Source organism: Aethalodelphis obliquidens, unplaced genomic scaffold (assembly GCF_003676395.1).
Source record: "Aethalodelphis obliquidens isolate GAN/ISIS:26980383/991018 unplaced genomic scaffold, ASM367639v1 scaffold40, whole genome shotgun sequence".
Lineage (NCBI taxonomy): Eukaryota > Metazoa > Chordata > Mammalia > Artiodactyla > Delphinidae > Aethalodelphis > Aethalodelphis obliquidens.
In genome coordinates, this window is record NW_020837984.1 from 8,942,244 (window position 1) to 8,966,738 (window position 24,495).

At 39.0% G+C, this 24,495-nt stretch overlaps 2 protein-coding genes across 3 annotated transcripts in view; one reads left to right on the forward strand and one right to left on the reverse strand.

The window, feature by feature from the left end:
- The window catches only part of WDPCP (WD repeat containing planar cell polarity effector), a 276,699-nt gene extending 276,280 nt beyond the window's left edge, over positions 1-419 (reverse strand). The window contains exon 1 of the mRNA XM_027131634.1: positions 385-419. Within this exon, the coding sequence (XP_026987435.1) occupies positions 385-419 (35 nt within the window). The remainder of the gene's footprint in view (positions 1-384) is intronic.
- MDH1 (malate dehydrogenase 1) lies at positions 312-23,068 on the forward strand. Of its 2 annotated transcripts, none has more exons than XM_027131808.1 (9): positions 312-773; positions 5,948-6,046; positions 6,878-6,974; positions 9,409-9,584; positions 11,437-11,559; positions 19,725-19,901; positions 20,364-20,477; positions 21,873-21,962; positions 22,732-23,068. In XM_027131808.1, exons 1-9 carry the CDS (start codon positions 771-773, stop codon positions 22,855-22,857), a joined length of 1,005 nt encoding a protein of 334 aa, XP_026987609.1. In that variant the 5' UTR covers positions 312-770; the 3' UTR covers positions 22,858-23,068. The 2 variants fall into 2 exon arrangements, with proteins under 2 accessions (XP_026987609.1, XP_026987610.1); XM_027131809.1 differs by lacking the exon at positions 312-773 and adding an exon at positions 811-931.
- Positions 23,069-24,495: the final 1,427 nt, after the last annotated feature.

Below are 24,495 nucleotides of genomic sequence, written 5' to 3' on the forward strand. Positions count from 1 at the left end.
AACCCCTCACCGCGTCACTGGACACTACCGAGGAGGTGAAGAAGGACCCGTGAGGACGCTGCGCGTTCGCTCGGTCGCCTAGGTGTCTGAGCTGCAGCGCCACGGACCCCTCAGGTACTCCTCAGCGGCCCGTGCGTGCGCGCGCTCTCCCACCTCGTCGCTTAGCAACCTGCGAAGCCGTCCAGTCTTCTCTACACTTCAATTCCTCCCGCCCCCGCAGACTGTGAATAGTTTTAAAAAAGATTTTGTTTCCGGGTCGAACCGGCTTTACGCAGCGGAAGGTCTCTTTACCTCCCACGTTTACCCTTGAGGGGAGGATAAAGTCTTAGCAGCTTACGGGAGAGCGCTGGAGCTAAGGGCTCTGTCTCTCCACCCTCGAGTTACACTCGCCTCCCCTCTCGCCAATTGCTAGGCGCCATCCGGCAGGGCCTTTTTTCCTGAGCCCAAATCCTCCGCTCGTCGCCGTCCTCCAATCACAGCGGCCCGCCCTCGGGAACTACTTTGCAATCGGCGAAGAGCGCAAGGAGCAGGGCGTGAGAAGACAATCTGACCTCGGGAAGTGTAGTTCAACACTCGAAGGAAATGCATTGGAGATTGCGCCAGAATTAGGGCTGCTTAAACTACAGTTCCCAGAGGCCTCCGCATCCGGGAGCCGAGCCTTTTCTTTCTAACATCACTCGCCTTTTCCGAGTCGGTTCCACGATAGAGGTGACCGGACTCCCTGAAGCTCCTTTTGCAGGTGCAGAAAAGTGTCTGCGCAGTTCCCAGTCATGGTGAGTGTGGGCCTCTGCATGCTGCCCACCTCCGACCTTCGCGCCCGTGTGTGGAGTTTCTTGCGTTTTAAGGACTGTTGGGGGAAGGCTGTGCAAGGGATTGTCCTTCGCGCCCTTTGGAAAGCCCCGACTCATCTGGGGACTGTCGCAGGGACCCGGTAATTGGGAAGGGGTTGATTTACAGCTGGGGGTTCTTAGAAGGACTTTAGAGACATCTCTGTCCTTGGAGAGGCGCGATCTCAGTCGTTCTGTATGTTGGGGGTACAGAATACGAAGCTGCGGATTTTCTCCAAAGCACGGTATAGGGGTTTGAGAAGGACGATAAGGTTTGAAATGAGAGGGGGTGTTGGACCCTAACCTCTTTTTCTCCTCTTAAGCCCACAGTGTTTTTAAGGGCTTTTGTCACAAAGCCCTTGAAAGCAGAAGGCCCTCACTGCAAAGGTAGTGCTTACCAGATGCTCGGGATTGCGATCTACGTTTTCGGGAGAAGTGTTTCCGCCATATCTAATTTCACGAAATGTTATTTAAAACCTGTTCATTGATCTCCTTTTGTCGTACCTGGACATGTTGCAGTGACGGTGCCCCTATGCAAATAATTAGTGCATTTTTTTTTTTTTTTACTGATCTGTGTGTTAGGAATTCTAGAACCACTACTTTTAAATGTTACACAATAAAACCATCGTTTCATGAAGCTTTGGATACCAAGATATGGGTATCTTGTCTCTGCTGAAAGGGAGAAGGGAGGTTGGTGAGGGTACTGACGTAGGAATAATCAGCATGCTGTTTGAAGGTGACATTTGACATCAAACTGAGAGAAATTGCTTCAGTACTGTATTTGTAGTTGAAACTGTTTTTCCTCTGTTATTTCAAAATACTAAAATGAGTGGGGAATGTGGAAAAATATTTGAAGGAATTGGAACATTTCCAGAACCTGAAAAGACGTGTTTTCAGGGCAAGGGGATTACTTCTTCCACCTTCATAAGGGAGCCAGTGGGGACAGCTTCTAATTCTCAGTAAGTGTTAAACCTAGGTTTCCTACTTATTTTGTCAGATAACATAATTAGTCATTTAAATGATGGTTTCAGTGGTTTCTGACCTAGTAATCTTTTTTTTTTTTAATTTATTTATTTATTTATGGCTGCGTTGGGTCTTCGTTGCTGTGTGTGGGCTTTCTTTAGTTGTGGCCTTACGGGCTTAGTTGCTCTGCGGCATGTGGGATCTTCCCCGACCAGGGCTCGAACCCGTGTCCCCTGCATTGGCAGGCAGATTCTTAACCGCTGTGCCACCAGGGAAGCCCCCTGACCTAGTAATCTTAGCAAGAATGCAGAGGTACTTATTATCAGAGAACCTCAGACTTAATAATTTTAAAACTGGTTGGAACCTTTTAAAAAAAAATCTTGACCATCTTAAAATTGAGTTTATTGAAACCCAAAAAGAATGTGATTTGCTCAAGGTCATACAACAGTTTGCCCCCAAGGATCTCGCATACTTTCCATTTTACCATATTGTATCATTCAGACACATATCAAGTCATTCTGAAAATTTATTTTTAGTTGCTGAGGTTCTGGATGAAGATACAAGCTCATACTGCAAATACAAACTAAACTAGGTATCAGCATTTATATTACTTGATGGTTTTACAATGAGAATATCGTAGTTCTAGAATTGGAAGGGAATTTGGAAATTATTTCTTCTAATCTTAAAACATAACCTGGTGAGGTCAAATGATTTTCCCAAGGTCACAGAAAGCTCCTGGGCCCCCATTCTTGCTTTGTTTTTCTACACAGTATATCAAGCCAGGCCTCACCCCAGGAAGATCACTCCAGCACCAAATAATGTCCATGAGGAAGAACCTTCCTGCCATTTTGCTGAAACTGATGGCAAATTCTCACATGACTCAATCTCCCTGCCTGCTCAGGAGAGTGTGTGAACAATCACTGAGTTAGAAAAGAGCCATCTTTTGTAAGCTATTAAAATCAGGTTTTTTTCAAGGAGTCAATTCTTTCCTTGTGTCCATAGGGAATGACAAGCAAGAATAAACTGTATGAAGGAATCTGAATACTGTTTGTCTTTTATATTACAGAAATATATATAAATGAGAAAGTAAAAAAGGAACACATGGGTCTTTCTGTAGAATAACAGAAGGAACACTTAAATTCAAGCTTTACAACTGACACTTGAACACATGCCCAAGACAGAGCCTGCATCTGCACGAAGGTCATTAGTGCCCTGCCAAGAGCAAAGACATTCCTTCCTTGGATCTTGGCAGACTGCCCAGATATCTAAGCAAAGAATAGTAACCTATCTTCACACTGTAACATTGTGAAAATGTCAGTGGGAATCTCCCGCCCTCCTGCTTTTCTACTGCAACGTTGCAAAGAGCAGACAGAACCAAATAGGCACTTCTTTCCTGTTTCATCACCAGACATTTCAGACACTGGGCTTCATACTACTCTTAACAAGATGGAATCACCTACCTGTGAAAATAATTTGCTCAGTGATAGAGAAGAAGGAAACTGCTCAGGTGGAATTTGTGCCTGTTCATTAGTTGCCCACAACCCCTTCACTAGGGACTGTGGTACTTTGAACCCATTTTTTTAGTAGCTAAAATAAATGCCTAAAATTGACTATTCTTTTCTAACCATCTACCTGACTTTCTGGGAGGTTAAGCTTTACAGATAGTAATGTTTACTTTTCCCTTCATTGCTTATCGTAGCTTGCTTTCATTGAAGTAGCATGTGTTTATGCTTTTCTTAACTCTAACTTTCCTTCATTCAACAAATCCTTGTTGAATGCTATATGGGAGTGCAAATTTGAGTCAGAGGCAGACTGTTCTCCGGAAGTTTCACAGTCTAGTGGAGAGTAACAGCCTCAGGCTACAAGAGTCCTTAGAGGAAAAACCTGAGACCTATAATTATAGTGCTTGCTACATACTGTTCTTACTGCTTTGTATGTTAACTCTCTCAATCCTTACGACTACCTTATTTGTCAGGTAGCTGCTATTATTATCTCCATTTTACTATGGAGAAACAATACAGTAACTTGCCTAAGAACATACAGCTGAGTTGAGGAATCAGGATTTGAACCAGAAAGTGTGGCTCTAGAGGCCATCTCTAACTGTCACACTCTACTGCCTCTCTAGCCCCCTGTTTTAAAAAAATATTATCCTCTTGTTTCTTGCATATGGTTCACTAATGGAGTCTCTGGCCTAAAATAGTACAAGTTATGTAATAAAAGAAGACTTTCATTAGAACTAATGACATAAATAATTTTGCTAACCATAGCTGGAATTATTGTCATTATTTCCAGCCTTCTCAATGCAAGTATATATGAATAAAACAATTTTTAAAGCATGTTGGGTTTGCTTCCAAACAATTCTTTTACATTTCCAAGGTTTTGATAGTAATTTTACAAGATCCAGCAAATATTTGAGCTTTAGCAAATGTTTGAGCTCTAACTACATGCCAGGCATTGTTCTAGGCAGCTGGGATACAACAGTAAATAAAGTAGACAAAGCCCCTGTCCTTAAAGAGCTTGCATTCTAAAGAGGGAGGGGGAATCATTTCTTCCTCTATTTCTTTTTCCTCACCTGCTATACTTCAAGGAAAGAGGGGAAAATGACAGAATTTAAAACATGTAAAGACCATGTGATAGAAAATAAATATATACAATAACAGTGCTCTTTATAAACCTAAAGTCTATTTGGGAACATAAATATGTATTGTATTAAAATTGGATTATTGGGGGAATTATCGTATTTTGTATATTTAGAGATATTAAAGCATAAGGGGAAGTTGGTGAAGAGTATGGACAAGAGACCCAGAAGGTCAGGAAGAAACTCTCCATAGTTTTTTCCCTTTTTCTCCACTTTCACCCTGGTCACCTCTCTGAAGAAGAAACACATACATAGTCTGCTGTGTTCAGATGCATTTCTCTACAACAGTTGACACTTTCCTGAGACTTTTCTTCCTCTGAATTCTATGGGTACCAGATTGCTAAGTGCTGCTGACCTCCAGAGGTTAGGGTTTGAAGGTTAGAAGGAACCTTCAGGTCATAGTCTCCTATCCTAGAAGCATGACCCCTCTCTAAGAGGGAATTCTAAATATAAAGAAATCTAATCCTCTATCCCCAGTCACTTCAGCCACTTCTCTAGTGTGGGTAACTATAGAGGTGACACAGAGTGGAAGTACATTTACCCAGTATTGTCAGAGAAAGGAATAATTCCCTTGATTGAATTTTTCCATCTAATTAAACTTACCCATTAAGTTTCCAGGCATTTTTGTTCAGCTCTTTTTAATAGAAATATTTCTATCTTTTTAATTCTCTGAGCTTAATTTAACTTATTTTTAATGACTCAGGGTCATCACTTTGAATTAGTTATATATATTTTTTGTCCATATGTTCATATTTTATTCAGGGTCTGTAAGATGACTACCATCTATTATAACTAATATGTTCTTTGTACTTTTTCCCCTTCCTCCCCTTTAATATTAATTTTCCCTTAAAATCAGGTTGTCAACTGTTACCACACGTTGCTACTGTTATTTATTAATTAATGCTAGAATTTTTTACAATCCAGATATTAACATTTTTTCATTTTTCTTTCTCCTTAAATAAATATAAGCTTATTTTTTCTTCCTCCAAGTAGTTAAGTTGAATCACGATTAATAGTTTTATAAAAACTTTCTGGCTCCTTCTAAATGGAAATTTGTAACCGCTATTATTCCTCTTCCTGGTGTGAAGGATTCTTTTCAGCAGAAGGGAGTGGGGGATTTGCATAAGAGGATTTGTAAGGTTCTAGTGGCCACCAGGGTTTGTATCCTCACATAATGCACATCAACATCGTTAGGCCTATTTTAGTGGTAAAATATCCTAAAAAAGATGGATAAGATTTTGTAAGTAAATCCAAGACAGCAGGGAGAGTTAAATAACACCACATAAATATGCAGCCAAAGGACACATGTTCCAGAAGTTGCTTAGTTGCTTTGTGCATGCTGTGTTTACTGGGACAAGTCTGGGATAAACGTCTTCTACTAAGCCAGATGCGAAGAGTCTTTAAAATTTTACATTAGCTTTTAAAGTATGTGGTTGTCTTATTATAGAGAATATTCTGAATATGTTTAGGGTAAAATAGCGTTTTTTAATAAGGTGTTAATGGGTCTCTTTCATTACAGTCTGAACCAATCCGAGTCCTTGTGACTGGAGCAGCTGGTCAAATTGCTTATTCACTCCTATACAGTATTGGAAATGGATCTGTCTTCGGTAAAGACCAGGTAGGGGCAAGTGTCTGTAAATCTTAAGTAAAAGTAAGAACATTTTCAATGAAACCCTGTATTTAGTTGCAAAGAAATGTTTAAATGGTAAAGGAATGGATAATCCCAACGAATGTATTAGGCACATGGCTATAAGTGGAATCTGGTAGCTTATTTATATGCACCTCTCTGGGCATTGAAAATGCTTTGCAAATTAGAACTATTCCTCCTACTGTTCAGTTGACTTGGTGCAGCCAGCAGGTATCATAATGACAGTAACTGTTAGGGAGAGTCACGTGGGAGAGAAAGTTGCTGAATCAGCACTTTCTTGTTCATAAGTGGTCTTAAGACCCAAAAGAGTTGGACAGGCACATAGGCTTCCCAGTTTGAAGCAGGCACCCCCTATTCCAGCAGGTCTGATTAATGTACACTAAAATCCTTTCATACAGTATTCATTTATCCATTCTCTTCACCCATGGATATCAAGTTCTTCCTTCATGCCAGATACTGTGCTTAGCTCTCTGTGAACTGAAATTAGATATACAGCCATCAACAAAAAGAGCGAGGTGTGGCATGTCACTTCAACTTGATATTTCTTCCATGTACTCCTTTAAAATTCAGTAATGGTGATTCCTCTTACTGTGTTTAGCAAACCATTGCTGGTTTTATAAGCATTCCTATTTAAAGGACACCTGATGTTAGACACCTGACTTCCTAAAATAATTATGACTAATTAATGGGAATTATACACATACACACACCAATTAGCAAAAACTCTGTGAAAGGACTTTTTCTGTGACTAAGTGACATAACCTACACTGACAGATGCTGTCCTTGCTATTTATTTGGCAGCCTATCATTCTCGTGCTGTTGGATATTACTCCCATGATGGGTGTCCTGGATGGTGTCCTGATGGAGCTGCAAGACTGTGCCCTTCCCCTCCTGAAAGGTGAGTTGGGGAGTGGAGGAGAAAGGGATTTTATAGTATTTTACATCTTAAAAAAACAGATTTTAGAGTTTTGTTAGCTGGCCTCTCAGTTAGAAATTATTTCATAAAAAGTTTTTGTTTTTTGAACTACAACTACTTGTTAAGATATATACCAAGAATAAATAAGGGTAAAAGTGTGAAATAACCTGTATAATATAAAAGATTATACTTTTTTCCCAACATGCCTATATGTAATTTATTTTACCAATTAAGTATAATATTGCACAAGGGTTATCCACCTGAGATTGTCCACACTGTTATTATTTAAATTCTATTTAAATAGTAATAGTAGTGTCCTGTAATGGAGAACTTTTTCAACTCTAAATGATGTTTTCCAGAACCATATGCTGCTTGGGGACTAGAAATTGGTTGGTCCCCATATATAGTCCCACCCCATCTGCCAGTTGTCAGGTTAAGATATAATATAAATTGTTCTAATCTTATACTACATGGTTTGAGAAAGCCTAAAGCCATGGTTTGAGAAAGAGTTCTGCTAAGAGCCTTTGAGACTCAATGAACAAGTAACAAATGTAAGACAGAAATCCTAAATTTGGTTGAAAGGTCCATTAAAATATTAGGTCAGGTTGTAAACTAATTTGAATATTTTTCTTTAGCTATACCTTCATCGTCTTTTTTGGGGGGAGGGAGAGTAAAGATTAATTAATAATACTCTCAAAGAGGATTGCACAAATCAAAAATGTAAACACGCCCAAGAGAAACAATGTTCAGAATTCATATATCTGTTCAATAAACATTTAGTAGAAGGGGTACTCTGCCATCTCAATCATTTGGTTGCTTAGTTATGTAAGAGAATGCATTACCCTGTCCAAGCTATTCTGCTGGCTCCCTTTCCTCACGCACTGTTTCCAAATCAACCTCCTCTGTTGCTTTTTCCATTTTTATTCCCTTCTCTACAGAGTTCTCTCTGCTCTCTCTAGTGGGCCCAGGTTACAGTTGGCTTGTCCTTGGTCAGCTGTGAATATGATGGGAAGGGAAGGTTCAGCAGATAAGGGTGCATGGCTGGGAAGAAGATGGATATTTTTTCTCCAGCTGGTGCTCTTATGTATACCTATTTGGGGACTTACAGAAGCCTGACTGACACAAGTTCCTGGTCTAAAAATTTATCAGTGACAACACTGTACCCTGATTGTCTTAGTACCTTTGGGCTGCTATAACAAAAATACCATAGACTGAGTGGTTTATAAACAAAAGAAATTACTTCTTACAGTTCTGGAGGCTGGGAAGTCAGAAATCAAAGAGCCAATAGATTGTGTGTCTGGTGAGAGCCCAATTCCTGGTTCACAGACAGCCATCTTCTCAGTGTGTCCTCACATGGCAAAAGGGGTGAGGGAGCTCTCTGAGGCCTCTTCTATAAGGGCACTAATCCCAATTCATGAGGGCTCCCCCTCATGACCTAATCACTTCCCAAAGGGCCTACTTCCTAATACTATCACACTGGGAATTAGGTTTCAACATATGAATTTTATATGGACACAAACATTCAGTCTATAGCACATGGCCTTTTTAATACAGTCACCAAAAGAAAGCCATGATATATAGCTGACGCTTCAACAACTCAGGGCTTAGTGGTGCCAATCTTCCCTGCAGTGGAAAATCCAAGTACAATTTCTAGTTGGCCCTCTGTTCACGGATCCTCTGTATCCACAGGTTCAATCAACCTCAGATTGTACAGTACTATAGTATTTACTGTGGGAAAAAAATCCACATATAACTGGTCCTGCACAGTTCAAACCTGTGTTATTCAAGGGTCAACTGTATGTTCTTCAATCAAAAAGCAGGTGGTGTATTGGACTGACACTGCAGCATAGCGGTTGAAATCTGGACCAATCTTGACTTATAGCCCCACTCCTTTTTGATAGGCAGCTAATTAATCTCTTTAAGCCTCATTGTCTTCATGTGTAAAGTGTTTAAATTTGACAAAAGAAATCTCTTAGTGTTATTCCTTGCAAAAACTTCTCAATAAGCATTGTTTTAATTTGATTGATATCTTAGAATTAAAGTAATTATAACTTAAAAGTTAGGTGAATTATTTTCTCTTTTGTGTTATCTGTGGTAATTAATGTGAATAATTAATGTTGCCCTGAAAGTTACCTTGCATCATGATAAAAGATAAAAGCTATAGAGTTTTGAAATTAAGATAATTATTGAAATAGGAAAAGCAAAACAAATGTATTGACATTTCTGCTGATGTTATGGTTGTTGAATTAATATATTGCCTTTCTTTTTTTAGGCCCCTAAAACTTTGATCAATGTGATTTGTAAAAGTAAACATTTGCTACAAAGTGAAAGAGTTACTGGGTAGATTCAGTATGAAAAAGAAAACCTCAGACTTTGGCGTTTAAGTAGCTCTGCATATTTATTGCCATGTTCACAGATGTCATCGCAACAGATAAAGAAGAGATTGCCTTCAAAGACCTGGATGTGGCCATTCTTGTGGGCTCCATGCCAAGAAGGGATGGCATGGAGAGGAAAGATTTACTCAAAGCAAATGTGAAAATCTTCAAATGCCAGGGTGCAGCCTTGGACAAATATGCCAAGAAGTCAGTTAAGGTGACCAATGCAGTCTTTTATTGGGTTTTTTATTATCAGCATTTGAAACTTCTGCTTTCAACATTTAAGTGAAAATGAAAGTATTTGCCTTTTTTTTTCCCCAGTTCTGTGCGATGGTCAGTAAATACAGATACAGAGTTTTGCTCCATTAGGCCTCCCTTTCTAGGTTTTGTTCATATAGTGTAGAAATCTGTATTCTGAGGGGCTCAAAAATATTCTGCCTATTACCATGACATGGAGATTTAATATTAGTTTGTAAACCTATAGAGAAGGCACAGAACTTTCTGGTGCCTTTTAGCTGTGTGGAACTATTTGTTCAGACATTTGGATTTGTGTTTGTGATTGTGAAGGGAGATGGCTATAAGCTGTGTCTGTTTTTAGTCACAGGAGGTAGGGGCTTCTGAATGCTCACTTTTTCTCAAGTCCAGAGGAATTTCGATATGTTTGTCTCTTGAGGAGCTGAGTCAGTATGACTTCCTATTCTGTCTCTGTGTTCAACCTATTTATTTTGGTTTCTAAATTTGTGTTATTATTACAGTAAAGCCTCTTTTTACCAATTAAGTATCAGTTACCTAGAACTTAATTGTCATAGCAAAAGGGCTTGCTAGTTAGAGATTTTTCTGGTTTTGATACACTTCTTCCACCCAATTCTGAATTCAAAGAAAGGTAAAAGAAAATTTCATAAGGTTTTTTAATGTTGCCATTTATAATGTTCTTTTATAATACTTCATAGACACCTGAATTTTTGCTTTCTGCAGACTTTATTTCAAATAGTTAACTTTTATTTTCTGTAGTCATTAACAGAAAATAATAGAAATGAGTTGGGTAGAAATCCCCAGGTCTCTTAGTAAAAAAATTACAAGGTTGCTTGGAGTTGTAGTACTGCTTGCATAGTAATTGCCTCTTAGCCAAAAGTGTCTTTCTTGGGGGAAATATACACCGACAGTGGAGTAGTTAGGGATAGCGGAGTATCATATCTACAGCTTGCTCTCAAATAGGCCAAAAAAAAAGACTAAGGGCAGTGTGTGTGTGTGTGTGTGTGTGTGTGTGTGCGCGCGCGCATTTGCACGTGCACAGAAAGTGAAAGAGATGGGGCAAATTGGAGAATCTGGGTACAAGTAATGTGGGAGTTAGTCTTTGTAATATGCTTACAGCTTTTCTGTAAGTTTGATATTTCACAGTAAGTTTTTTTATCATTTTATTAAAGATTTTTAAGACTTGTAAAACATGTTCATGTATACATTTTCCTATGCTGTATTGTAATTTACGGCATCCTATACCTACCCCTTCCAAAAAAAAAAAGAAAAAAGCCTGAAGTGCTTTCTCCTACAGGTTGATTCAATGGGTGTGAAATGGTGGGACCTGGTATTTTAGCAACTAACCCAGTTAATTCTTAGGATTAGGCAAAACTGAGAAACACTTTTCATTCATCAGGGCAAATCATTGTCCTAAAGTAAACTTCTCAAGTAGAATTTCTTTCTTGGACTACTTTTATAAGAAGGAAAACTTTTATGATTGAATAGAACTCTGAGATAGAGCCCTAGATTACTAGTTTTTTATGGCAACTAGATAAATGCTGTCTCTGTTTTGGCAGAAAACAAAATGACTTGTGTACATAACGGTGGTTTTAGTAAATGTTTTTAGTAGTCGCACCAAATGCTAACAAGGGGGAAAAGTTATTAGAACGGAGGATAGAAACCTACTAGAAACTAGAAACTGCAATAATAACTATACATATTTAGCGTACACAAACTTGGTACGAAGGCTATGTGTTACATGTGAGTCATATTCTAAGTTGGTTTAGTTAATCAGTTATGGTCTGTAGCTCTCCTGTGCCTCGCCTACATCCTAGGTTATCGTGGTGGGAAACCCGGCCAATACCAACTGCCTGACTGCCTCCAAGTCGGCACCGTCCATCCCCAAGGAGAACTTCAGTTGCTTGACTCGTTTGGATCACAACCGAGCTAAAGCTCAGGTAAGAAAGATGCCTTTTCAAATCTTATGAATGTTCAACTTGAAACCCTTTTTCTCTCACTTTTAAAGTAGCTGAATCATAGTTTGTGCTTTTTTCTTGTTGTTTTGTTTTAGTAGGAAGCTATTCCAATTTGTTAGGACATCTTTAAATCTATCTCTTAAAGTAGCTGAACTTTGTACTTAATTTTCTCAACTATATTTCATTTCCTAACTTTAATTACATATCATTGCTAATGTCCTCTTAGTACAGTGGTTAAAAATTAGTCATAAGCATAGATAATTCATATGACGGCACACAAATTATTTTTGTCAGATGTATAGGAGATTATAATAGAAAAACTTGAGCTTTGTGTATTATATGTGGTTCTGCTTTTTTCCCTACTGCTAAGCATGCGAGCTTGATTTTAATTTTATATTTAATTTCATTTTCATTTTTATATCCTCATACTCTACATGTTTCCATAAAATTTCCTAGTTTTCACTACTTAGTAGCTAAATTTCAATTGTTATCCAGTTTCCTTATCCCTTGGAGCCTTAGATAAATATGCTAAGCAGTCAGTGACCAGGGTATTAACAATAACTTTTTTTTAATTAGAGGCCATGCCACTCATCTGTGCTAGTTTCCTAGGCTTTCTCAGATCTAGACAATCCCAGTGCCCTTAGATGTCATGACAAAGTTCTAGTTCTTGGACATAACCTCTTTCCTTTTCCCTAGCGCCTTTCTGGCCATCCTCCTTATCCATAGCTCATCTTCTAGATAGGTCTATGAATTTAGTTCTTTTTCTTCTAGAGAAGACAACATTATTGAGTTTCAAGAAAACTATTTTTACCAAATGATGGTGTGAGGTCTAAGTTGAAAAACTGTTACCAGATTCAGTGGGTCCATCACTTGGGGTGCATCGCCAATGATCATACCAAGTACTTTCAGTCAAAGCAGAAGTGTTTATTCCTTGTGACAAATAAGGAAACAGGTAGATAGCTCTCAAAGCACTGTCTTTCCAAATAGCCAGATCAGGGACATTTTAAGCTAAGGGTACATGTATATTCATGAAAGGGTGAGTGTAATCTTCAATGTAAAGGTGGAGTTCTAGATGCACTTGTGCAGTACAACAACATGCTCAAACATACATGCCTTGCATGTTCAAAAATGACAGAAATTCCAGCCCTTGGGGTGGAGATTTTAGCATTAAAATGAGGCAAAGGTCACCCTAGGTTGACAAAATCCAGGTGCCTAGTTGAGTGAAATCACAGGGGTCAGCAAAGACTCATTCCTTAGGCTCCAGTTAATCTGGTGCCTGAGTGCTTGAGGGGTTTTGGACACTGCAAAACAGCTCAAGAATGTGTATCAGGCTGATCTTTACCTTCCAAATAGGACAGAACAGGGAGTCTTTATAACTGATTTGTTATCTTTGCTGTGGTTACTTCTCATGCCTAATAACAGTTGTTTGTTCTTACATTCTTTGTTCTTTCTAAAATCATTAATTACTGAGACCTATTCTTTGTTTCCACATTGAAGACCTAGGAGGTCATAGTTCACCTTTCTCCCAATCTCCTTAGAACAGAAGGGTTCTGAAATTCACACTCTATTTCTTAACCTAAGCTTGTCTAGTGCATGTTACAGTTTCTCTTATTGCCCAGTATTCTACTCCTGCAAGACATGACATCCTCTAGTTTAACCCCATACCTTCCTTATTACTGTCTGGCTAACAAAACCACTGCTTTAAACTAACAGCTTTCAGCTCTGGAGGGCCCAGTGAAGGAGAAAAGTATTTACATTTAAGTTTCTACACTAAGCTGAATGCTTTATATCTGACTTGTCATTTACTTCTCATAGTAGCCATATGAGATATCTGTTATTATTACTGTTTTACAGATAAGAAATGTGAAGCCCAGAAAGGTCAGGGAACCTGCTCAAAGTCACACAGCTAGTAAATGACGGAGTCAGTAAAAGGGTCTGCCTGACTCCAGACCCTCATGTGTGTTCTTACAAAATGGGATCAAGTGACCTAATCCATTCACTAGCTCTGTGACCCTGAGAAAGTATATTCAAGCTATAAAATGGGATAATAATTGAATCTACCTCAGATGGTAGTTATGTGAACTAACTGAGATAAGATCTATGTTAAGACCTTATCCTGGTGCCTGTCACATAGTAAAAACTCAGTAAAGGTTGGCTGCTCTAGTTATTATTGATAATGATGATGATGATTAAGAGAGATATAACCAAGGTTTGAGAAGAGTCACACCTCAGAAATCTCTCAGTTAATTTAGAAGGTCTTTGGATAACAAGCTTAAATTGCAAATATTTCCTGAGAGGCTTTGGGCTGTGAGCTGTGTCTTTTTCCTTGTTATTTAGCCAGTGTCCAGGGGCTGGGAAGAAATGGGAGTTTGTTTAAATGCCTGGAGGCAGGAGATTGGGATACTGTAGAACAGTTATGAAGGAAAAGATGATCATCATAGTTGTTGCATCTGTGGACTCTGGATTACCAGATGGCAATTCACTTAGTTACAACAGGAAAAAAGAGGTAAAATGATGACACCGACAAATTTCCATTTTTGCTGTTTGACCTGAGGCCTTGGTGGAGGCAGGCATTGGAAAATTCTGCTTCCAGAAGTACAGCTAAATAATACTTTGTCCCAGTGCCTGCAACAGTTTTCCTTGCGGGGTGAAAGTCTGAGTGAGGAAAGAAGGAGGCATCTCATCGTACTTTGACTTTGGCACGTGTTCCAGCATGCCAGTCTGGTACAGTGAATGCTGTTAGAAGTTTCCTCCTCCTATAGAGGCTATTAATCCAGTGAGAAAAGTAACAAACCCAAAGATTAATTTTTCTTACATGAATGGATACTAGTCTTACATAATTTAGTTTGCAAATCAGAGCTCCTAGCTACCTAGTGACTGTTTATCACCTGCAGAAATCCCCTGTGTATTTGCAGACCAGAGCTACGTATGTTGTCTGCTGACCAGGTAATTTGGCAATGAAACCAGTTTGGTGGTATCAGAGATAAGAAAATTACTAGAGCTGGAGAATGAATCAAAAACTGTTTAACAGATCTGTGTGACAGACGTGAAAGTGTCTGAAGGAGCAAAGAACTGCTAGCCTGGGTACATGGTAGTTTAGACTAGCTTTGACATGCATGATATTCTCAGAAACTCTGGGTGCAAAGTACTGGCCTTTGCTATCCAGACAGAAGTGGATTAGCTCAGGAGATCTAAAGAATAAGAGGACGTGGCCAATAGGACACAGGAAGTAAGGGGAGCCTCCTGTAGGGAGGATAGGCCTGCAGGCAGTTTGTCCTCACCCTACTTTGGAGCAGCTGAAACTGACATTCAGCAGAGTTATGGTTTCTAAGTTTTTGATAATATACATCTTGGCTCACTTACCCCAGTATAAATATTCCTTTTTCTCAATGAAGCCAGCTAAATATAAGTGAGGACAGTTCTTTGCAAGTCCTTTCAGGTCATGGCACACACAGAAAATGGTACTCATTGCACAGCACACCACTCTACCCCAACCACTAAGCAGATCAGTAGCTGGGTACCCCAGAAACCAACCATCCAAATAATTTGTGAAGACTGATATGGTAGTTAATAGTCCTAATACTTGCAGAACTCTAAATGAAGCAGGGTTTAGATCAGAAGTGATTTTAAATGTCAGGAACAAAGAATTTTAAGTTATTTTTTAAATCTATTTGAGGACTTAAGAAATGAGTTTCGACTTATTTTAAGGGTCAGTGAAAGTAAGCACAACTTGCTTCTTACTTGACTGAATAAATTACCGTGAAGATGAGTCAAGGCATTGCAAACATTTTAGGTAATGGCTTTTTTAATCTTCATTCCTTTTGGTTGGTTGGTTGTCATTTTATTTTTTACTCTTTAATTTGGAATAATTATAGACTTAGAAGAAGTTGCAGAAATAGTACAGAGAATTCCATGTACCCATCACCCACTTCCCCCAGTGGTGACATCTTACATAACTATAGAGAATTATGAAAACTAGGAAATTGACTAAACTACACACAACACTGTTAACTAGCTTTACTCAGATTTCTGCAGTTTTTGTGTCTTTATGGATGATCCTATGACATTTAATCATATATATAGATTACTATAACCACCATAGTTTCAAGAAACAGAACTGTACCATCACCCACAAAAGAAGTCCTATTCATGTTGCCTCTTTGTGGTTACACACTCCCTCTCCTTTCCTAAACTCTGACAACCATTTGTCTGTTCTCCAACTCTGTACTTTGGTCATTTCGAGAATGTTTTAAAAATAGAATTGTGCAGTAAGTAACCTTTTGACACTGTGGTTTTTTTTTTTTCCACTGAGTTTAATGCCTTTAATATCCATCCAAGTTGTTACATGTATCAGTAGTTCATTCCTTTTTATTGTTATTCCATTTATTTATTTAATTGTATGAATGTACCACAGTTGGTGTTGGAGGACAGAGGGAACAAAAAGTGCCCACCAAACTGAGAAGGTATTTTTGAGACCTTAAAATGAGGCAGGCAGCTCCATATAACCAATGGATCAGTTTATTATAGGGTGACTTACTCATAGGGTGGGATCAGGATCAGGTGGACAGTGATCCAGAAGCATTTGCAGCTGCACTTCATACCGCAGAGGGACCACGGGGACGATTCTATAGGGTATGGGGGTAGGTGCTTTGAAACAGGACATGCATTTCTAAGTTAAGATTTATGAATGGATAACTAGTCTCGTGGGCGCCAGGAATATGTCAAGGAAGGTTTTCATCATTGTTTGGGGACCAGCAGAGCATAGAGGCTACCTGGTCCTCATGTTTATTGAACAGTATCTATTAACTACAAAGCCCTTGATGTGATTCACTTCACAGGTCAGTTTTAAAGGATAGAAGAGACTGTAAGGGCCTGAGATGGTGTCAGTTATGCTAATAGTCATACTTTGTTTAACCATTCTTGAAGGACTTTTGAGCTGTTTCCAGTTTGGGGCTATTGGTATCCTTGTTTTTAAAATTTCTTTAAAATATCAGAGTGTATTCCCTTTGCTGTATGGTGAATACACAACCAGAGCTTTGATGCAGTGCTGCTGTTATTTATGTGTGCAAAAGCTGTGGATTCTGGTACAACTATTTTTTTCTCTCATTCTTACTTTAACATAAAGGAAAGAAAAGTCACTCACAATGTCACCCTAATACATCAGCTTTTTAAAATTTTTTTCCAAAACCTTCTCTTCTAGATCATTATAAATTCTGCTATCTAATTAGGAACAAATTACAGGCATACATTAGAGATATTGTGGACTTGGCTCCAGACTACTGCAATAAAGCAAATATCAGAATAAAGCAAGTCAATGAATTTTTTGGTTTCCCAGTGCATATAAAAGTTGTATTTGTACTGTAGTCTATTAAGTATGCAATAGCATTATGTCTAAAAAATATATACATACCTTAATTTTAAAAGGCTTTATTGGTAAAAGAAAAACAAATGCTAACCATCATCTGAGCCTTCAGCAAGTCCTAATCTTTTTGCTGACCTGGCGGGGGGGTCTTGCCTCCATGGTGATGCTGTTGACTGATCAGGGTGGTGGTTGCTGAAGGCTGGGGTGCCTGTGGCAATTTCTTAAAATAAGACCACAGTGAAGTTCACCATATTGATTGACTCTTCCTTTCACAAATGATTTCTCTGTAGCATACAATGCTGTGTGATAGCATCTTACCCAGAGTAGAACTAATTTCAAAATTGGGAGTTAAACCCCTCAAACCCTGCCACTGCTTTATCAACTAAGTTTATATAATATTCTAAATCCTTTCTTGTCATTTCAACAATCTTCACGGCATCTTCACTGGGAGTAGTTTCCATCTCAAGAAACTACTTTCTTCACTCATCGTAAGAAGCAACTCCTCATGCATTAAAGTTTTATCATGAGATTGCAGCAATTCAGTCCCATATTCAAGCTCCACTTCTAGTTCTAGTTCTCTTGCTATTTCCATCATATCTGCAGTTACTTCCTCCAATGAATGTTGGCAGTTTGCCCTCTTCCCAGGAATCACAGATGTTCTTAATGGCATCTCAAATGATGAATCCTTTCCAGAAGGTTTTCAGTTGACTTTGCCCAGATCCATAAGAGGAATCACTATCTCTGGAAGCTATAGCTTTATGCAGTGTATTTCTTAAATCATAAGACTTGAAAGTCAAAATGAGTCCTTGGTCCATGGGCTGAAGAATGGATGTGTTAGCAGGCACATTATCCACCAGAACTCTTGGTGACCAGGTGCGTGGTCAATGAGCAGTAATATTTTGAAGGGAATCTTTGTTTCTGAGCACTGGGTTTCAACAGTGAATATTTCAACAGGTTTAAAATATTCAGCAAACCATGTTGTCAACAGATAGGGTGTCATCCAGGGTTTGTTGTGCCATTGATGGAACTCAGGCAGAATAGATTTAGCAGAATTCTTAATGGCCCTAGAATTCTCAGAATGGTAAGTGAGCCTTGGCTTCAGCTAAAAGTCACCAGCTGCATTAGCCCCTAACAAGAGAGTCAGCCTGTCCTTTGAAGCTTTGAAGCCTTGAAGCCAGGCATTGACTTCTCCCCCATAGCTCTGAAGATCCTAGATGACATCTTCTTCCAACAGAAGGCTGTTCATCTACATTGAAAATCTGTTACTTGGTGTAGCCACCTTCATTAATTATCTTAGCTAGATCTTCTGCATAACTTGCTGCAGCCTCTATATCAGCACTTGCTGTTTCACCTTGCACTTTTATGTTGTGAAGACAGTATCTCTCCTTAAACCTCATGAACCAACCTCTGCTGGCTTCAAACTTTTCTTCTGTAGCTTCCTCACCTCTCTCAACCTTCACAGAATTGAAGGGAGTTAGACTCTTGCTCTGGATTAGGCTTTGGCTTAAGGGAATGTTGTGGTTGGTTTGATCATTGTGGCTGGTTTGATCGTCTATCCGGACCATTAAAACTTTCTCCATATCAGCAATAAGGCTGTTTCACTTTCTTATCATTTGTGTGTTCACTGGAGTAGCACTTTTTATTTCTTTTAAGAACTTTTCCTTTGCATTCACAACTTGGCTGTTTGGCCTAGCTTTCAGCTTATCTTGCTTTCAGCCTTCCTCACTAAACTTAAGTATTTCTAGCTTTTGATTTAAAGTGAGGGATGTGCAACTCTTCCATTCATTTGAAGACTTAGAGGCCACTGTAGGCTTGTTAATTGGCCTAAATTTAGTATTGTTTGTGTCTCAGGGAATAGGGAGACTCAAAGGAGAGGGAGAAAGAAAGGGGAACAGCTAGACGGTGGAGCCGTCAGAACACACACAACGTTTATTGATAAGTTCACTGTTATATGTGAGCAGGGTTCATGGCACCCGAAAACAATTACAATAGTAACATCAAGGGTCATTGATCATAGATCACCATAAAAAATATAATAATAATGAAAAAGTTTGAAATACTGTGAAAATTACCAAAATGTGACACAGAGACATGAAGTGAGCAAATGCTGTTGGAAAAGTGGTGCTGGTAGACTTGCTCAACACAAGGTTGCCACAAACCTTCAATTTGCAAAAACACAGTATCTGTGAAGTGCAATAAAGTGAAGCACAGTAAGAGGAGGTATGCCTGTATACATCCATCTAACCATAATTTCTTTTCCTCACATTACCTTATCAAGTGATTAACAAAGTAAGCAAGCTGATTTTATTAGATCTTTCAAAACATAACTTTAACCCTTCTGGTACCACTGTACTATAAAACATAATTGATGTTCATGTGACTACAAGGCATGCAGGATCCTGAAGTGCTTTCTGAACCTACAGCTAGAGATTGTTACTTCTGTTACAATCTTAGTATTATATATATTTTGTATTTAAACTTTTTTTTTTTTTTTGCGGTACGCGGGCCTCTCGCTGCGGTGGCCTCTCCCGTTGCAGAGCACAGGCTCCGGACGCGCAGGCTCAGCAGCCGTGTCTCACGGGCCCAGCCCTCCACGGCATGTGGGATCTTCCCGGACCGGGGCACGAACCCGTGTCCCCTGCATCGGCAGGCGGACTCTCAACCACTGCGCCACCAGGGAAGCCCCAGAGGCTTTTTATCTTAAGGACATTTGTCAAACGGGTCACAATTAGAAATTTAAAAAAAAAATTTGTCAGAGTAATATATTTGTTTTCTATTGAACTAGATTGCTCTTAAACTTGGTGTGATTTCTGATGATGTAAAGAATGTCATCATCTGGGGAAACCATTCCTCAACTCAGTATCCAGATGTCAACCATGCCAAGGTGAAACTGCAAGGAAAGGAAGTTGGTGTTTATGAAGCTCTGAAAGATGACAGCTGGCTCAAGGGAGAATTCATCACGGTGAGAAAAATCCGGGGGCTCTCTTCACAGCCAAGCATTAAGAACTCTTGAGAGACACACCACATTACTGACCTGAGTGTGGCCCCAAGGGGTGGTGGGAGGAAACTCAAGGACAGCAGGCCTTTGATGAGTGCATATTTTCTTTGGGGGTCATACTAAGGCAGTCATAATCCAATCTGATCTATTGTGTAGCAGTCAAGATAGATTGTTAAAGTGGGAAAAACTAGATACCCTCTAGTCATCCAGCTATCTTATAGAGATCTGTTTCTTTGTATGAATTGTGGTAAAACTTTCTGTACAGGTATATAGTTTTCACTTTTCAGGAAGACTGGTGCTTCTAAGTGAAATAGGTTAGTAAGGTCAACATGGGGTAGTTGAGTGATTTTGGAGGGGACACATTAAGCTATGGTTTCAGCCTTTCACCCCAGGAATAACACTGCTGTCTCTGCCTGCCCTACCTAGACTGTGCAGCAGCGCGGTGCTGCTGTCATCAAGGCTCGAAAACTGTCCAGTGCAATGTCTGCTGCGAAAGCCATCTGTGACCACGTCAGAGACATCTGGTTTGGAACCCCAGAGGTGAGAACTCAGTGAACTGCACAGGCCACTCTTTTATTTTTGTCATTTAATGCTATAATGTAAAAAAAAAAAAAAAAGCATAGCCTTGCAGTCAGGCCGGTTAGGTTCATATTCCGCCTCAGCTGCTGACTAGCTGAGTAACCTTGGGAAAGTTGCATAACCTTTCTGAGCTGTTTTATCATCTTTTACATGGCATCTAACTCACAGCATTGTAAGGGTAATGGGATGAAATATGGAAAGCAGCTAGCACACATGGTAGAGGTGACTTTTTTTCCTTCTTAAAACCTATATTGGGCCTAAAACTTTTAGAGGAAAACATAGGCAGAACACTCTGTGACATAAATCACAGCAAGATCCTTTTTGATCTACCTCCTAGAGAAATGGAAATAAAAACAAAAATAAACAAATTTAAAAATATTTTGCACGGCAAAGGAAACCATAAACAAGACGAAAAGACAACCCTCAGAATGGGAGAAAATATTTACAAAAGAAGCAACTAACAAAGGATTAACCTCCAAAATATACAAGCAGCTCATGCAGCTCAATATCAAAAAAAACAAACAACCCAATCCAAAAATGGGCAGAAGACCTAACTAGACATTTCTCCAGAGAAGATATACAGATTGCCAACAAACACATGAATGAATGCTCAACCTCACTAATAATTAGAGAAATGCAAATCAAAACTACAATGAGGTATCACCTCACACCAGTCAGAATGGCCATCATCAAAAAACCTACAAACAATAAATGCTGGAAAGGGTGTGGAGAAAAGGGAACCCTCTTGCACTGTTGGTGGGAAAGTAAATTGATACAGCCACTATGGAGAACAGTATGGAGGATCCTTAAAAAACTAAAAATAGAACTACCATACGATCCAGCAATCCCACTACTGGGCATATACCCTGAGAAAACCATAATTTAAAAAGAGTCATGTATCACAATGTTCATCGCAGCTCTATTTACAATAGCTAGGACATGGAAGCAACCTAAGTGTCCATCAACGGATGAATGGATAAAGAAGATGTAGCACATGTGTACAATGGAATATTACTCAGCCATAAAAAGAAACAAAATTGAATTATTTGTAGTGAGGTGGATGGACCTAGAGTCTGTCATACAGAGTGAAGTAAGTCAGAAAGAGAACAAATACCATATACTAACACATATATATGGAATCTAAAAAAAAAATGGTTCTGAAGAACCTAGGGGCAGGACAGGAATAAAGATGCAGACGTAGAGAATGGCCTTGAGGACATGGGGAGGGGGAAGCGTAAGTTGGGATGAACTGAGAGAGTGGCATTGACATATATACACTACCAAATGTAAAATAGATAGCTAGTGGGAAGCAGAATCCCTTAGCACCATGAGAATGTAAAACATTGTTATTTTCAGGGAGAGTTTGTTTCCATGGGCATCATCTCTGATGGTAACTCCTACGGTATTCCTGATGATCTGCTTTACTCATTCCCTGTTACAATCAAGGTAAGGTATTTTGGGTTATTTTCCTCTGTCCTCTACTGGGAAAGCAGTTGTGTGTTTTTATTAGTAATGGTATAATTTAGTCTAGAAAGTTGTTCCTTTACTAAATTAGACATTTTTCTCAGCTTTAAAATCATGTGAAGCACAACTTCAGGTCACTGAAATGTTGAAATTAATCCGGAAGGCAAGTTGCAACTCTCCCCACTAGACACATTTTGTGATATTATGCTTCTAATATTGGATATCTACAAATATTCTATTACTTCTAAATGAAGCAATGGTTCTAAGTATTGTTGCTCTGTATTATAACTGTACTAAAGTCAGTCTTTTTTATGTTTGCTGATTAAAGACTCGTTTAAAGATTTTTTTCTAGATTCAATGAGTTTCAGATTCAAGTGTTGTTTTCATCAGAATTATCTGTTAAGATCTGGATTTTGATTTGCTTCTTTAGAATCACACTTTAAAACATACTTCTCTAGATTAAGTTCAAACTAAGTTGTTGCTTGCTGGAACATCAATTCTAGTTTAATGATAAATCTCTTGGGACTTCCCTGGTGGTTCAGTGGTTAAGACATCACCTTCCAGTGCAGGGGGTGTGGATTGGATCCCTGCTCGGGGAGCTAAGATCCCACATGCCTCACGACCATAAAACCAAAGCATAAAATAGAAGCAATATTGTAACAAATTCAATAAAGACTTTAAAAGTGGTCCACATCAAAAAAATCTTAAAAAAAAAATTATAAATCTCTTATTTGCAATTATTTTCAAACAGGATAAGACCTGGAAGGTTGTTGAAGGTCTCCCTATTAATGATTTCTCCCGTGAGAAGATGGATCTTACTGCAAAGGAACTGGCAGAAGAAAAAGAAACTGCATTTGAATTTCTTGCCTCTGCCTGACTAGACAATCACTTCCATGTTACTAAGTGTCCCAAAGCTGAAGAATCTAAATGTCGTCTTTGATTCTAGCACCAAATAAAATAATGCTATACTTAAATTACTTGTGGAAAAACAACACACTTTAAAGATTGTGTGCTTCCTGGTACAGATTTGTGACAGTTCATCATCATGCTGTTAGTGCTGCATTCTAAAATAAACATATTCAAATGAAGATGATTCAGACTCTAATTTCTAGATAATATTTTGTTTCTATTCAGAAAACAGTCTTGCGTGTTTCCCAGCTTGCCTAAGGGGTTATGATTTAAAAAAAAAACACAGAGAAAGTAAAGATAGAAAAGATAGAAAATGTTACAAGGTAAAACATAATTCTCTCATATTTAAATAGGATAGGAAAATCCACCTCGTGAATCAATCTACTCCGGAATATAATTTTAAACATTACCTACATTAGGCAATTAAACACATCATATACTTTAAATCTTAATTTATGCTTTGTGGATAATTTGCTTTTAACATTAGCTGTTAAATAGGCTGCAGATAATACTGTTAACAGTTTAATGCCATTGATGATATTAGAACCATCATTTTCATGACAGAAGAGAAAGGTAGTTAGTCTTCCCTTGAGGTATTCCCCTATAGCAGACAGGATTCATTTACACTCCATAACTGGTAAATGCCACTGAAATTTATGCTAGTAGGAATATTCTTAATCTAAGTGTATTACTGGAAACATGCTGTTGTTCGAGAAAACTAGCCTTTTATTTTCAAAATCCATGAGGATGGGAGACATCTATCTTTTCATCCTTGTCATTAACTCTGTACATAAAAGATAATATCATAAATCTCTCAGGGCCCAATACAGTGTTCATGGGTGCCCAAATATGTGGCTGGGTTTGTTATTTAAAATCACCTATATTGGGGCTTCCCTGGTGGTGCAGTGGTTAAGAATCCGCCTGCCGATGCAGGGGACACAGGTTCAAGCCCCGGTCCGGAAAGATCCCACATGCCGCAGAGCAAGTAAGCCCATGCGCCACAACTACTGAGCCTGTGCTCTAGAGCCTGTGAGCCACAGCTACTGAGCCCACGTGCCACAACTACTGAAGCCCGCGCACCTAGAGCCCGTGCTCCGCAACAAGAGAAGCCACTGCAATGAAAGCCCGCGCACCACAACGAAGATTAGCCCCTGCTCGCCACAACTAGAGAAAGCCTGTGTGCAGGAACGAAGACCAAATGCAGCCAAAAATAAATAAATAAATGTATTTATTTTAAAAAAGTTACCTATATCATGATCTCAATATTTCATATGTAGAAAAGAAAAAAGCAAGTGAAAAATGCTTTTAGAATTGTTATTAGATATATTAAAATTTTCACAGAATTTTTTTAAATTTATACAAGGAAAGTACGAATGTGGCAAACACACCCTTCCATACTCTGCATGTGACACTGGGATTGGGTCTCTGCAAACATTTCTTTACCAGCTGCTCCTTGTTAAAATCTGACCATAAAGGGTACTAGAGGGAGACTAGAAGGCTGAGGAAGAAGGAAAGACATGCTCCTGCTCCTCCATGTTGTCTTTCTCTAGCATTACCTTCTCTTGACTTTATAGAGAAGCCAGAAAAGAAGAACACAAATGAGTCA

What these genes read in the sequence shown, in the direction of transcription:
- MDH1 (XM_027131808.1), top strand. An exon ending in CTGTCTTCGGTAAAGACCAG is followed by an intron (nt 6,047 to 6,877) that starts GTAGGGGCAAGT and finishes TTTATTTGGCAG; the next exon opens with CCTATCATTCTCGTGCTGTT. An exon ending in TCTGGTTTGGAACCCCAGAG is followed by an intron (nt 20,478 to 21,872) that starts GTGAGAACTCAG and finishes TGTTATTTTCAG; the next exon opens with GGAGAGTTTGTTTCCATGGG.